Source organism: Leiobunum rupestre, chromosome 11, assembly GCF_980474605.1.
Source record: "Leiobunum rupestre chromosome 11, qqLeiRupe1.1.hap1, whole genome shotgun sequence".
NCBI lineage: Eukaryota > Metazoa > Arthropoda > Arachnida > Opiliones > Sclerosomatidae > Leiobunum > Leiobunum rupestre.
This window is the reverse complement of record NC_143394.1, coordinates 35,805,930-35,821,273: the sequence shown is the minus strand read 5'-3', so window position 1 is coordinate 35,821,273 and position 15,344 is coordinate 35,805,930. Positions and strand designations below refer to the sequence as shown.

Below are 15,344 nucleotides of genomic sequence, written 5' to 3'. Positions count from 1 at the left end.
ATGTAAAAACGGCTCAAATGAAAACTATCTGCGCAAATGATAAACCGCGCAAATGAAAACTATCTGCGCAAGTGGAAAACTGCGCATATGAAAAAAGCGCAAATGAAAAACGCGTTTATGGAAAAATGCGGAAATGGGATACTGCGCAAATGAAAACTGCGCTAATGGAAAACCGTGAAATTGCATATGCGGTATTGAGAACTGCGCAGTTGGCCCATTACCACACAACCACATCTCCCACAATTTTCCCTTCCATACTTATCACATACTGGGAGGTGTAAGAGTGTGTGAGACAAGATTTGTGGGAGATCTAGCATATCCAAGCGTCACCTTTTCTCCTTTGTGGGTGAGAGTGCGACTCGAGGTAAGTTCGTAAAAAAATTGGCCTTGAACAGTGTTGACGATATTACCTGGGTTGTATTTCGGTACCATTTCTTTGATTTTGGTTTGAAACTCTTTCGCAGAATCAGAAATTGCGCTGATATCTATTATTCCTCTTTTGTTAATGAGAGTAGTCACCTTTCGACTTGAAATTCCGTGTCTTAATTTGAAATTTTTAACCCAGTGACGGCTTGCGTTAAATTTGAAATTTGGGTCCTTAAAAGTGCGCGAAGCTTGGATTTGCCCATCTTTGTAAATTCAAGTCACGAATACATTTATATTAATTTCTTGCTTCTTCAAATCGTTCCAGCGTAACCTTGCCAATATACAAAAATGTTTCGTATTTTGTTCCGCCGGAAGCAACTTGTTGTTCCCATCGCTTTTTGTAAATTGGATGCTTCAGTTCTTTACACCCTTTTGATTGAAGTGTTTTTATACTCCAATTTGGATTAGCAGCGATTATTTTTAGTATTTCTTCTTTTCGTTCAATTGTACAGTTGTCCGTTATTTCCGTCTGTATTTCCGCGCCATCTTTGCTCACCAGTTTTGGTTGACTGTAAAAAATCTACGGATTCACCACTTACAAAGTGACCGACCGTCCACTTAAAGACCTAGGTTTGCTTCTGCCTTCCCCCTTAAATCAACTTGCCTGAAAAGCAAATACCCTTGTGGTAGGCCAACCGCTGAACATGTTGGCCCACCACCAGGGTATTTGCTTTTCAAGCAAGTTATTTTAAAGGGTGACAGGCAGAAAAAAACCTAGGCCTTTAAGGGATTCTAAGCAGACGACATTTGAAAAAATTAAAAGCACAAAAAATCTCGCGCTTTTTCACGAGACCTTCTAGCTCTAAAACAACAACAAAAAATCCAGCGCGTGCCATAAACGCGAGAAACAGCGCGAGATATTTAATATTTTTTAATTTTTTAAACGTTGACTGCATGCTAAGGATACCCTTAAAACCCATGAAAGAAGTTAAAGATGGAACATGGAGAGCATTTCATCACGAAAGCTGAAAACAGGACCGCTGCTGATAACTTAGGATCGAATATTATCAATGATGGTCGTGTTTAATACTTCCAATCTATATTATCCCATTTGTCACGTTTATTAGCCTATTTTGAACGTTTGTACACGATCTCGAATTCCTGAAAAAGTCAGATAATTCGAAAAAGGGTCTAAAGCCGCTAAAATGACCGGGAATTTGAAATGAGCTCAAAACTTCAGTCAAATTCATTTTAGAGATTAAGATGATGTCGCAGTTTTTCCAGTAGCCGAACCCAGGCTTTATAGAATGTTTTACCAAATTTTAACAAGGTTATTTAATTTGACATTTGACTCTCTAGAGAGGGAGCTTGCAAGTTGTAATTAACGAACAATATTATGGAAAACGTTACCTTATTTTGTAGGCTTTCTTCAGTTTATCCACTTTTGGTCATCATAACTTTTGGTAGTTTTACAGATTTTTTTAAGTCAATTTCAATAGATTTAAGACGATTGAAGTAGAAACTTGTTTATTTTAAGTAAATAATGCTCTTTTTATCCAATTTCGTTAATTTTAGTCAATACAATTAATTCAACACGATTCTAGTCAATTTCATTTATTTCACCCAAATTTCGGTTGTTTAACTAAATTTCGTTCATTTTATTCAATTTTAATCATTTTTAGCCACGTTTTTGGACTGTGTTACCCAAATTTTGACTTTTTACCCAAAATTTTATCATTTTACCCAATTGTAGCGAATATTAGTTGTTTTAACACCATTTTACCCAATTTTTGTCAATTGGACGAATTTTGATTATTTTACCCAAATTTTATCATTTTACCTAATTTTAGCCGATATTAGTTGGTTTAACCATGGGCCAATAAAAGATAGTCATCCAGGAAATGACTCTCGATTTACCTCGCGTACGACGCTACCATTTCTCTCGAGAAACGAGGACCTATCTGAATGGGGGGGTTGAAAAGGGGGCTGAAACGGAACCCGTAACATTTTTTTTAAGCTACGGCTGCGCCATCTGAGAGTAGCTGAAAAATAGAAATGGCGGCAGTAATTTGTCGCTTGGCGCTTTGCAAATATTTGTCTCTGGTTTTTGTCTTTTTGATTTTGGTGGAGTATTTTCACTAATAATTTGAATACAATGTTATTAACAATAACCACACTGAAAACTAAATTTTACCATTTAATTCTTAAACTTAGAGTAAGAATCATCATTGAAAATATTATCACAGACTGCTGCTAGGTGTTGATCAGATGAGTTCATATCATTCAAAATATCACAGCCAGCGTTAATCCCCATACAATCAGTAGCGGCGCCAGGATTTTTGGGGAGGTAGGCCAACCATTTGGAGGGCCCACGAAATTTATGGAGGCCCCCCCACCACAATTTTTTCAAATCCGTCCACGTGGATTATTTAATTTTTTAGAAGCAAGTGGTGGAATTTTTGGGTAAAATGTTTTCGCGAAGAAAACATTAGAGTTAATTATGAATTTAAACATTACTAAAATATGAGTGTGTTGATCCTTTTTTGTGTACCGATAACACTTAACAAATGAGTGTTTATTTGCCTCTTTCTACCACTGAATTCCAGTCTATCAATTTACATTCATTCCTTCGGTACTTCCCATGTACATCCCTTACATCAGAACTTACAACTTTACGATATTGAATGTACGTTGGTACACTAACAAGGAGACGACCCGAGGTGTTACACACCGATTTGGTTCAAACTCGGGGGATTGGTAGACCTTCATGTAACTTGAAAAATCCTATAGGGATTTTATTCAATGGGCAACGGTTTTGCCATGGCAACGAAAAATGTTTTTGACAACATAAAATTGAAATTTTTCCTATTAAAGCCATATCGGTTCATTTTCACCCATTTGGTTCAAATTGATCAATATGTGATCAATTTTGATTTTTTTCGTCAATTTTTAAATTTTTTTTATAATTTTGGTATTTTAAAACTTTTAAATTTTTTAAAATCTTTCACAGGGGTACCCTTGGAATCGGTTCAAATCCCATGTTGTTTTCAATGGGAAAATTTCCATTTTATGTTGTCAAAACATTTTTCGTTGCCATAGTAAAACCGTTGCCCATTGAATAAATTCCCTTTAGGATTTTTCAAGTTACATGAAGGTCTACCCATCCCCCGAGTTTGAACAAAATCGGTGTGTAACACCTCGGGTCGTCTCCTTGTAAGTAAAGTAAGTTTAAGAACCATTAATTTGTAAAGATAAAATTAAAGATACAATTTCGATATAGTAGCGCTCGCGAAAAATGAAAACTAAAAAATAAACTACTGTCGCAGAAACGTTACTCGTACCTTTAAAAGGAATAAAAACAGCAGTGTCGTTAAGCGAATCACTCGCATTGAATATTGGAAAATTAATAAATAAATAAATTATTTCGCAAACAAATTACAGAATTTTTTATATTAAATAATTTGGAGACCCACATATTAAATTTTGGAGGCCCCTTAAGACGAATTTTGGAGGCCCCTACCAAAATTTCAAGTAGGTCCAGGCCTACCCCGACCTATTGCTGGCGCCGCTACTATATACAATCATCTAATTTAAATATTCTATACACATAGGGATAATGTTATAATAACTTAAATAGTTCAACCAAACTATAAAAATAAAATAATACTTTATTAAACTCACTTTCAAATCCTAAAAATTATTTTCCTTCATCCTTCAGACCTTCATTCTTTGTCGCCATTGCACTTTTAAAAACTGCCTCCTTAACCCTTCCCCCTCCCCGAAAAAGGTGTTACGTGGGTTGTTTTGTCCGGTAGGGTCCTCTAGTAGCTCGGCTGTTTCTCTTAGTGGCCGCATGGTGATTAGAGAGTCATGTCCTGCTTTTATTGGCCCATGGTTTAACACAATTTTATTCAATTTTATTAATTTTGGGGTGTTTTACTTAATTTTATCATTTTACCCCATTTTAGACGATATTGGTTGGTTTAACACGATTTTATTCAATTTTATTAATTTTGGGGTGTTTTACTTAATTTTATCATTTTACCCCATTTTAGACGATATTGGTTGGTTTAACACGATTTTATTCAATTTTATTAATTTTGGGGTGTTTTACTTAATTTTATCATTTTACCCCATTTTAGACGATATTGGTTGGTTTAACACGATTTTATTCAATTTTATTAATTTTGGGGTGTTTTACTTAATTTTATCATTTTACCCCATTTTAGACGATATTGGTTGGTTTAACACGATTTTATCCAATTTTAAATATTTTAAGTCATTTTACCCAAATTTGGTCTTTTTACGCAATTTTTGTCGATTTCAAAAAAAATATTTAACAATAGCCTATTTAGGTAAAATTTGGCAAATTTTCCTTTACTTATCAAAGTCATTGAAACCCAGAAAATTCCATGCTTTTTTAAATGTAGATTTCTTTCATTTTAAGTTGTCAAAAACATTTTCGGTTGCCATAGCAAAACGGAAGCCCAGCGTCACTTTTCCCTTGGTGAAAATTCATGTTACCCCAAGGTTAAGTACCTCGAGAATTAGGAAAAACGACTTATGCGCGACGGACGTGATGACGTCAAAGGAAAGGTCATAAAAAGACCCGGTTCCCGCCAAAAAGGAGAGAGAAGTCCGTGGATCTAGATGTGAACGAGTTGGTGACCACCGGTCTCCTTGTTAAGGACAAGTCTTTCTAGTTCTCGGGTCGAAAAAGTATCCACGCGTTTTGATAGAAATGAATCAATGTCGGTGAAATAACTTGCTATGCAAAACTGTCTCCAATGAGTGAACCAGCACCTCAGGCCTCTCGACGCAACTACGTTTGGGACCTCAATAAGGTCAAAGGACGCCGAGATCAAATGGACTATACGAAGCCATAAGTATCGTTTCGAACTTCTTCGCCAATACGGCAATCGTAATTAAAACTTCACGCCAGCTCTTCGGGTTGATTATGTTAATTTGTTTAATCGCGCAATAATTATCGCTAGCACTGGCCAGAATGCAATACTGTGTTGTTTTAAGTTAGCTCATATGTTTTGGTCAGGATTAATTTTAAGTTAGTTTCAATGTTGATTAGGATTAATTCGTTTAAAATTAAATATCTTAATTTCTTTGGTAATCTCTAATCCGTTTGCTTATTTCTTATATCGCTAAATAAAACCCCTAGACAACTTTAATTTTAATTTAAGTCTAATTTAAGTAAAACCCTTAGATACCATTTCAATATTTTAGGACCCTCGCTAACCCCATCATAGACGTTAAGCGAGTACCCGGGCAAATTAATTTAACTGTAGCATAATTTAAGCATGTATTGAAGTTTTGTTTTAAGGTCGTAATTAAGTCCCTAAAATTTTTACGCTGCACTATAAACGTGGTGAAATCGATTCTGTTTGTTTTGTATCCCTTAGCCCAACCACTCTGGGTAATTTTGGAAATTGTCACCCCCATATTTCCCACAAAAATACTTCGAGTGGTTTTTCTCGACCATTTATTTTATTTGTTCATAAGATACAGGTCACTAAAGTCACTAAAAAGCATGGCGTCTCCTAGAAAAGAGAACTTTTTTTAAAAAGCTGGCTGATAATACTTGGAGCGGGTCACTAACTCCATTTCATTACCGGTGAGGGAGGATTATGCCTACGGGGGACACCGCCTTCGCTAAATAAAAAAGGGCCTAGATTCCTACCTCACGGAGGTGGTGTGCAAACGGAATTATCCTACATACTTTAATCAGTTTATACTACTATTTGTGGCGTTCGTAAAGCTTGGCTCAGGGGAAACTATTATTTGGGGTCCACGTAACTCACTTGTTTGTTTTATTTTAACCAAACGTGTATACTTAGAATCATTCTTCCGTGATTGCCAATTTTAATTTTTAAAATTCTATTTGATACAAGAAAAAGAAAGGTAAAGTCATAAAACACATTTCGGAGTAGCTTCTTTACTAATTAAATAATATTTCTTGAAATTATGATTTTACTTATTTATGTCTCTTAATGCCGTCGGTGTCACATTCAAAGGTGGATCCGCGTATCGCGACTCGGCCAGCATTAGTTTTTCCCCCTCTTCGTCCCCGCCTTCCAAAAAATATGGGCTCTGATGTAGTTTATTTCTGCCCATCTCGAGTTCCTCTTCATACGTGATCCTGTAACGGTCGTCCAACCCCTTTTTTCGAGAAAACGTGGTTAAAAAAACAACGAAAGGTAAGCAACATAAAACCGCGTAGCTGTCATATCCAACCCCTTTTTTCGAGAAAACGTGGTTAAAAAAACAACGAAAGGTAAGCAACATAAAACCGCGTAGCTGTCATATCCTTTCCTGATTTAAATTATTTTGCATACGTAAGAAAAAAAAATAAATCTGTTTTACGGGCTCTTATCTACCGTTTATTTTTACTCCCGCTACCAGCCAATGATAAATCAATAAAACGGGTGAACTTCCCGCATTGCAACTCTCGAACGGCTTGGCCAAGTATCCCGCTAGGCGGAGCTAGCCCCAAGAATTCAGATACATGAAAAATGTCTAACCAAATATGAAATCTTTTTTTGGTTTCTGTCAGAGATAAAGACGGAAAATTATATTGAAATATTTCGAGGATTTGAATACAAATTAAATTTTGAGCCTCTTTTCTAGCTCCTCTTTTAGCCAATATTAAAAAATGTATTAAAATGAATGTTTTTCTAACAAAAGTCTATAATATATCTCTTACGAGAGAAGTGTCAATGTATCTTTGCAGGTACTTTTTCGCCAAACGACGGGAAATTTAACAATTGGTGTTTTTATAAATTACCGTGGCCTTCTTGTTTGAATGTTGCTACTACTTTAACTTTCACGTGCTCGTGCAAACCGCGCGTGTCCAAACTATTCTAATAAAGTTATGACATCGTGACGTAAGAGCAACATAAAAACAAGTTCGGCAAGCGTAGCTGAATTTATAAAGAGAGCTACTACACTGTGTAAGAATATTTACTTATATCTTGGGAGACATACTTTGAAAAGTCAGCGTTTCCATGGAAACTCGGGAAAGTACAAATAGGTAAATGGACACTTATCTCGTAAGAGACATCTTATACGCTCCCGCGACTGGCTTACCGAAGACTGAGGAAATGATGTCGGGAAAAATGAGCCTGGAGCGGTCGGAGACATTTGCAAATTAGTCATTTCTTTCTTTTCGTCTTCGCTCATGGGTCTCTCGCGGCGCTCCTCGTTGGCCCATTTATGCAAAGGAGTGAAAAAGGGCTCTTCAAAGTTGCCGCCAATCATCCTTCTAAAGCCTTTGTTCTGGCTGTTGGCGCGTGGTTCAGGTACCCAGTCCACGTCGCAGGACGGAGCGACGGAAATTGCATCCCAGTCACTTTTCATTCGTTTTGGCTTATCGAAAAACTCTCCCACATTTTTTTCAGCTAGCCTTTTAGCTCGGTTCTGTATTTAAAAATAAACAGAGTATTCTTTTAGGGTCGCCGTCAGCGGGGATGGGGAGGGGACTTAACTAACGAGGCTATAAATCCCCCATTCCGTTGACAGCTGAACACGGGTCAGAGTTTTGGGTGACAAAATACAAAATAATATTTATTTACTAAGTCGACGGCTGTCAAAGCTCTTTGATCTCTCGATCACAGCGGGAGATCAAAGCTCTTTGATCTCTCGATCACAGCGGGAGATCAAAGCTCTTTGATCTCTCGATCACAGCGGGAGATCAGAGCTCTTTGATCTCTCGATCACAGCGGGAGATCAAAGCTCTTTGATCTCTCGATCACAGCGGGAGATCAAAGCTCTTTGATCTCTCTATCACAGCGGGAGACTCCAACCCTATAAAGGTTAGCGTGTAAACGTTTTGAACTCTTTCGAAAAATATTTGTATAATCTCTCGATCGGGACACCCAAAACAAAAGTCAACAAAAAATGTATATCCCTATACATTTTAGAGTGTTAAGCCCAGTTCACACTATACAATTAATTGGGCCACTTAATTGAAACCAACTAATTGTAAGCAAGAAAATTGAATAGTGTGAACAGAAAAATTGTAACCATCGTTCCAACTTTTTCTGTTCACACTGTACAATTTTCTTGCTTACAATTAGTTGGTTTCAATTAAGTGGCCCAATTAATTGTATAGTGTGAACTGGGCTTAAGACAAATATTTCTGTACCGTTTTTACACACAATCCCACTGTACCTGGTAGAATTAACAGCTCCTCGATCGTAAAGGTTAAAATTATAAATGATGCGTCAATCGATAGAAAATTACATGGCCTCAATAGAAGAAAACATTGTTTAGTATTTATTTTAGTGATTTCTCCGTACTCTACAGAACTATCGAACCGAAATGGGTAAAAGGCTGAATCGATAGTAAACTTTCGCTGTCAAAATATCATCAAAAACCAGTGGAGTTAGCCGTTATATTAGTTCCACATCGACATAGAAATATATTTAATGACCAAATATCTTTGAGCTATTGGCCCAAATTAAATTTGTGATAGTGAATACTTTTCATTTCGTATCTATTAATGTAGCATTTATATTTTACGCCTGAAAGGCTTCAGAGATATCTAACCCCAAATCGATTGCCCCAGCCCCTCTCCCCAGGGCCCAAACGGGTATTACTATAGAGAGAGATTTTATAACCCGATTTATCGACGTTTAATTTATATTTTCCGCCTCAGAGGTTTTTGAGAAATCAAAGGCCCAAATTCAATAGCCTTTGATGGGCCCAAAAGGTATAGAGATCGAAAGAGATTTTCTCATCCGATTAATCGATGTTTAATTTAAATTTTAAACCTCAGTGGTTGCTGAGAAATCAAAGGCCCAAATTTAATAGCCCTTGAGGGGCCCAAAAGGTATAGAGATTGAAAGAGATTTTCTCAACCGATTAATCGACGTTTAATTTATACTTTCAGAAAATTCAGACTCAGTGGTTGCTGAGAAATCAAAGGCCCTAATTAAATACCCCTTGAGAGGCCAAAAAGGTATACCGCTTTCGAGAGATATTTTATCACCGGTTTATCGACGTTTCGATTATATTTTCCGCCTCAGCGGTATGAGAAATCAAATGCCCAAAAGGGTATCGCGGGTATTGCATTATTTACAAATCTCGTTTTGAGATATGTAAATATGAGAGATACTACATACAGAAGAAAATACTCAAACCGAATTTTGTTGAGATAGCTGGTATTGGAAATAAGCTAGCGAAACGAGAATCTCATCCTTTTTTAAATTTAAATTATTTTTTACTAAAATCCAAAGTTTTTGAGATACATGGTTTTTGAAATAAGGTAGGGAAACGCGAATGGCTTCCCATACCACCAAAACCAACATGCCAGACATCGTCAGTACGTCTGAGCCCGGAAAGAATATAGTAATTTTAAAAATTAAGGGCATTAAAAATGGCAACCACACTTTTTTAAGTTGTGGTAGACTATTACTCAAAACCATCACCCGAAAAAGGTTAACGATTCTCAAAGACAATTCCGGCACAATACATCCGAAAAACTGGGCTCTATCTATAATTGGTTACCCTAGTAACTATGGCATTATTTTTTTTTTTTTGGAGTTCAGGCAGGAAGTGAAAAAACTCTATTGATTACGCAAAGCAGTGATTTCGAATTAGCGACTCTTATCTCTGATGGCATTTCAACTCTATTAGTTTCATTGAAATGTTGTGGTTGATTAGCGCTATATTTTTTGTAATCAGTACTTTAGTAATGGACAGGGTAATAGTGAAAGCGATGTAATAGGTTTTTCTCTATGATAAAGGTACTCTTATGTCGATAATGTTTTAGTGTGCAGATTGAAAAATTGTTCCTAATGAAGAGAATGATTGAGGAAGCAATGTTGTGGATTTTCTTGTGGTAAAGTGGCTCTTATGTTGTTAATACTAACTGGGCTATTAATGTATGAGAGTAATCGACAATCGTTCCTTGTAGACAGAATGATTGAAAAGGGATACTTTATGGTAAATATAATTTCCGGGTTGGTATCGTGCGCTTATTTCGGTAATGTACCGAGGGATTGAAATTTTTTTAAATATTTTACTTTAATGTGCGAGATATACTTAACGCTGATAATTTATTTTTATTATTACGCAGGAATTAATATAATTAGAAGTTTCATTTAAATCAAGGAATACCTCTGCGTATTGTTCCATACCAGAGTGACTGAGAAAAATCATATCACCAATCCAATGGTAGTGGCGTTGGGACGGTAACCCAAAGGTCGTAGGTTCGATTCCTGCCCGAGGTGATATGATATTTCTCAGTCACTCTGGTATGGAACAATACGCAGAGGTATTCCTTGATTTAAATGAAACTTCTAATTATATTAATTCCTGCGTAATAATAAAAATAAATTATCAATGTTATGACTACAGGCTATCAAGGTCATGTTATAATTAGTTGACGTAAAATGCTACGGCACCGTCAACAACGGGTTAAATGTATCCCGTCAAAAATGTGAACCAGATCGAGTCATTCTTAAATTGGATGTCCGAGGCCTGATTGTTCGTGGCCTCGGTAGTCCAATGGTAGTGGCGTTTAGACGGTAACCCAAAGGTCGTAGGTTCGATTCCTGCCCGAGGTGATATGATTTTTCTCAGTCACTCTGGTATGGAACAATACGCAGAGGTATGCCTTGATTTAAATGAAACTTCTAAATTTACTTAACGCATCGGGGGTTGTGGGCTTAGTGACGTCTTACACCCGTTGAAAAGTCGCTTTATTCATTATACTTACTCTAATTTCTTGGTCAAATTCGACTTGTTCCAGTTCTTGGTACGCTTCGATATACTTATTTTGAACGTAGGTGAACTTATCGAAACACCTCGCTGCCACCAACACTACAGGGAGCACCGATTACGTTCTTACATCTGTTTTTCATTATTTTTGTGGCAGCTTAGTAACCACGGTGAATGTGAGAGTCTGTTGACTGTTGGTTCAATCACCATGGCAACGAATAAGTCTTTTAAATGTCAATACCTACCTACCACAGAGGGCTATTACAACGACAAAAACCAGAAACGTCCAGGCAATCACTTGGGACTCCGCAATAAGCCGTCGATTTTCAGTGCTATTCGTTACTGGAATGCAAGGACTGGACGATTCCATGCACATATAATAGCTAAACAGGAAAACATCGCGTGTTAATTATTTGGATTTCGGCATTGAATTGAGTAGACGCTTCAATAAAACCCATTCAGTGATTCGCTACGAAGTATAAATACATATATCCTGGACGTGCAACCTTTTCTTTCTATGGTCCTTGTAAGGGTTGGTTTTAAAAACGAAAAAATGTTTTGTTGATGGCAAGCGGCGAAAAAATTGTGTTAAGGCTACCCAAGTTTTTTCGCGTGAATGCTCGTCATTTTATTTAGGAAAATTATAACCAGAATAAAGAAAACAAATTGCGTTTGTGAAGTAATCGAACCTTAGTTTGGCTTCAGTATGATTTTAGTTGGTTCCTTTGGCTAGCCAGGCGAATATACCAACCGAAAACATTTTGTTAGTGATATCAACTTGGCTACGAAGGGCAGGGCCGGACTGGCTAGTAGGTGACCCCACCGGCTATGCAATCGTGTTGACCCCATTTCTCATGAATGCCAAATTTTTTCCTCTTTGGCCCCAATTTGAGTTGGCCCCGATCTGACTGGCGATCACCGGGTAGCCGCTCGGGCCAGTCCGGGCCTGACGAAGGGGGTCGCTTCGAGAAATGGTTTGATTGAAGCGTCTATTACAGACCTCCCATCGAGAAATGAGATGAAAATCCAGGCAGATGGAGCGACCAAAGCCCTGGCAACTAAAGTCGTGCATACGACGCAAGCTCTCTTAATTCCATGACTCGTCTTCTTAGAACGGTACCAACAACCTTGAAGAAGCCTCCACGTAACGTTGTTTATCACCAACCCTAAGCAAAGAACAGCCACTAATTAATTTCTCGCAACACAAAACGGGTTTTCGGTTCATCTCTTTTCTAGGAAGTAATTGCGCGTTCGAAACAGATTGACGAGAGTAAAGCGATGTAAAAGATAATAAAACCACTAGGTTTAAAAACACATTCCTGGCCTCTTTAATTACAATTTTTAAAGCTATGATGGTTCGACACACTATTGCCACCCTGGATATAGATTTTCTGCTAATTACTTTATCCGAAGGACAGAGATTCGTGCTCCAAAACAAAGCGCTGTTTCGGTCCATATTTTTCAAGCGACGAAATTCTCGTAAACTTATAATAATAATAATATAATAGGTGTTTTTATAAATAAACGTGGCCTTCTTGTTTAAATGTAGCTACTACGTCACAACTTTAACTTTATTACGAGCGCGTGAAAACCGCGCGTGTCAAAACTATTATAATAAAGCCGGAATCCATACCTCAACTTGGAATGGTTATCCTGTCGTATCGCGTATGGTAAAATAACTCTGACGGTATTGACCCCGCCTACGAGAAAAAATCCCCTTTTGCGCGCGCTCCCCTCTCACGCAGTTGTTTAAAAAGCTAACATGGGGTACGTTCAGTAACAGTCAACGAAAAAAAAACCCGATGGATTTATATTTTCCACCGATGAGCTTTTTCGTCATAATGACGTCGTAAGTTGCTGAACGCTTTTATTCAGTCATCGGTGTTTTTTTAAAATGGCGTTGAATTTATAGTAGTTTTACGTCAGTCGTCGGAAAAACCGGCTCTTCAGTGAGTAACCGATGACCATCGTGACGTCAAAACCGGAAACACAAAAAATCGTACAGTAGGAAACCGATGTCAGCGATTACTAATCGGTAAGTTCGATGAGTGCTGCTGAACGTACCCATTGTTACATCAAAAAAACCGTTAGCCACATCGAGACGGAAATCTGCCTCTATAATCATTCCAAGTAGAGGTATGGATTTTCAAATAAAGCTATGACATCGTTACGTAAGATCAAAATAAAATCAAGTTCGGCCAGCGTAGCTGAATTTATAACAATAATTATTGCGGCCATAATTGATCCTACTTTAACTAGTGAATCGATTATGAAAAATTATTGATTTCGTTATTTGCGTAATGACAAAAATATATAATGTGTTAAGAGAGAAGTATAAAGCTATTTTATCGCCAAATCGCAGAAGCATACACCGAATCACGGCCGATCACGTCTCAAAATTTAAAACGTGTATTACTGCGCTAAGCGATGTAGAAAGTAGAAATTAAAATGCGTAGGGATATTTATTTATATAATTTTCCCGATGAAATATTTTTAGTAAGGCACTATGTAATGTATTTTTCTTTAGAAACGTATTTTTATAAAACCAGCGGGACCCTGGGAAGGAGCATGTTCCAAGTGAATAACATTATTATCATATATTAAATTATACATGGACTACGGTTACATGGGGGACGGAACGTCGACGAAAGGAAGGTCGTCTTTCGCGAACGTCGACGTTCAAAAAAGGGGAGCGGTTACATAATTTTTACATTGTCGACGTTCGAGAAAATGCTTTAGAAGGTTTTTCCCGAAACGGGTTTATTGGGTAGGATACATGCTATTTATATTTAATTATGGAATAAACCATTAAATTATAGTTACGCGTGTTAACAAAAAAAAATATTTTAACCGATATATTGTAAAATAGTAGAAAAGTTAAACTTTAATGCACCGTTATAATTTAAAAAGTAATGTATTAGTTAAATAACTGTGAAAACAGTAATAATAGTAATTAATAGTGACAAGAATAATATTAGTAATTATTAGTGAAATTCGTATAAATAAAAACAACTTTTTAAATCAAAACTGATATAAAATAGTCGGATAGTAGGAGAAAAGCCTACTGGCCAAGGAAACGTCGTCGTAAAGAGGTTACACGCAGCGCCGAACGTCGACGTCAGGCGTTAAATCGACGGTTCGAGGTAGTTTTCGTTAAGTCGACGTAACTCTCCGAACGTCGACGTTCGTGCGGTAAAGGCTGGTTTTCACTTGGGCAAAAACGCCACAGCGGTGAACGTCGACGCAAAAAATCCCCGTTAGGCCTAATGCAATATTTTTGCGTCGATTCTCACCGTTGTGGCGTTTTTGCCCTAGTGAAAACCAGCCTTTACATGAGAAAAATAAACGTCGACGCTCCGAGCTCCATGTAACAGTAGTCCATGATACACTTCTGGTAATGATGATACTTTACCAAAAATGAAAAGCACGGTTGATGGTCCCCAAATGAAACTGGCTCCGTATTGTTCGCTGGAGGGTTTGGTACAAGGACAAAGGAAGGCCACTTTGCGGAACACCTCTTCGCCGCTCAAAGTCACAACCACGACGACGCCATTAACGAAACTAACTTCGTGGTCTCTCACTGTCCCGGTAATTTTGTTGAGAGCGTCGACGGGAAACGCGGCCATTTCTCAAAGACCAATACTAGTAAGTCTTAGCTTCATATTTCAGAAAGAGTACTTCAATTTGGGAAGCGCTATTACTCCTTTCTGATTCGCGGGTAAGAAAACTGTAACAGGTAGCTCTTATCATTGCGTTCCATTTATTGTATTGCGAAAGATGTTTTATCAGTTTCTAGCCTATCTTTGGCATGCTTCGGTTTTGTATGTGTACGAAAGTTCTACTTGAGAATTAGAGCGATATAAAACAAATACGGCGTACCTGCGTTGAAGATTTATTGAAGGTTAATAGAAGATTACTTTCGGAATAAATTTAACTTATTCCATGAAAGCTTTTTTATCTACTGATTTATAGGGTATATTTAAAAAATTTATGGACCTTTTAAAAGCCGTTAGTTTTTGGGTAAAAAGCCTATTTTATTTCGTGTCAGTTTTGCTACTATGTAAAAAGGCGTAGACATTTGCTGAAATTGCGTTCGACTATGTCCACTATAAACTACTAAATATTCTATAGGTGTTTTTATAAAAAACCCATCAAAGAACTGCCTAGGAGGTGGTATACTCTAGGAAGGGACATGTAACTGTCGGTAGTCTTTGGTTTTTATTGATTTTTCAGGAAGCATGTTT

The 15,344-nt window shown here is 37.3% G+C and overlaps 1 protein-coding gene across 1 annotated transcript; it reads right to left on the bottom strand.

Annotated features, from left to right (window-relative positions):
- Nucleotides 1-6,220: 6,220 nt before the first annotated feature.
- LOC149922424 (calcium homeostasis modulator protein-like) lies at nucleotides 6,221-14,808 on the bottom strand. The gene is made up of 6 exons (XM_090162829.1): nucleotides 14,513-14,808; nucleotides 12,101-12,266; nucleotides 11,350-11,483; nucleotides 11,099-11,202; nucleotides 7,465-7,794; nucleotides 6,221-6,537 (listed from the first exon to the last, which is right to left on the bottom strand). Exons 1-6 carry the CDS (start codon nucleotides 14,724-14,726, stop codon nucleotides 6,349-6,351), a joined length of 1,137 nt encoding a protein of 378 aa, XP_090018955.1. The 5' UTR covers nucleotides 14,727-14,808; the 3' UTR covers nucleotides 6,221-6,348.
- Nucleotides 14,809-15,344: the final 536 nt, after the last annotated feature.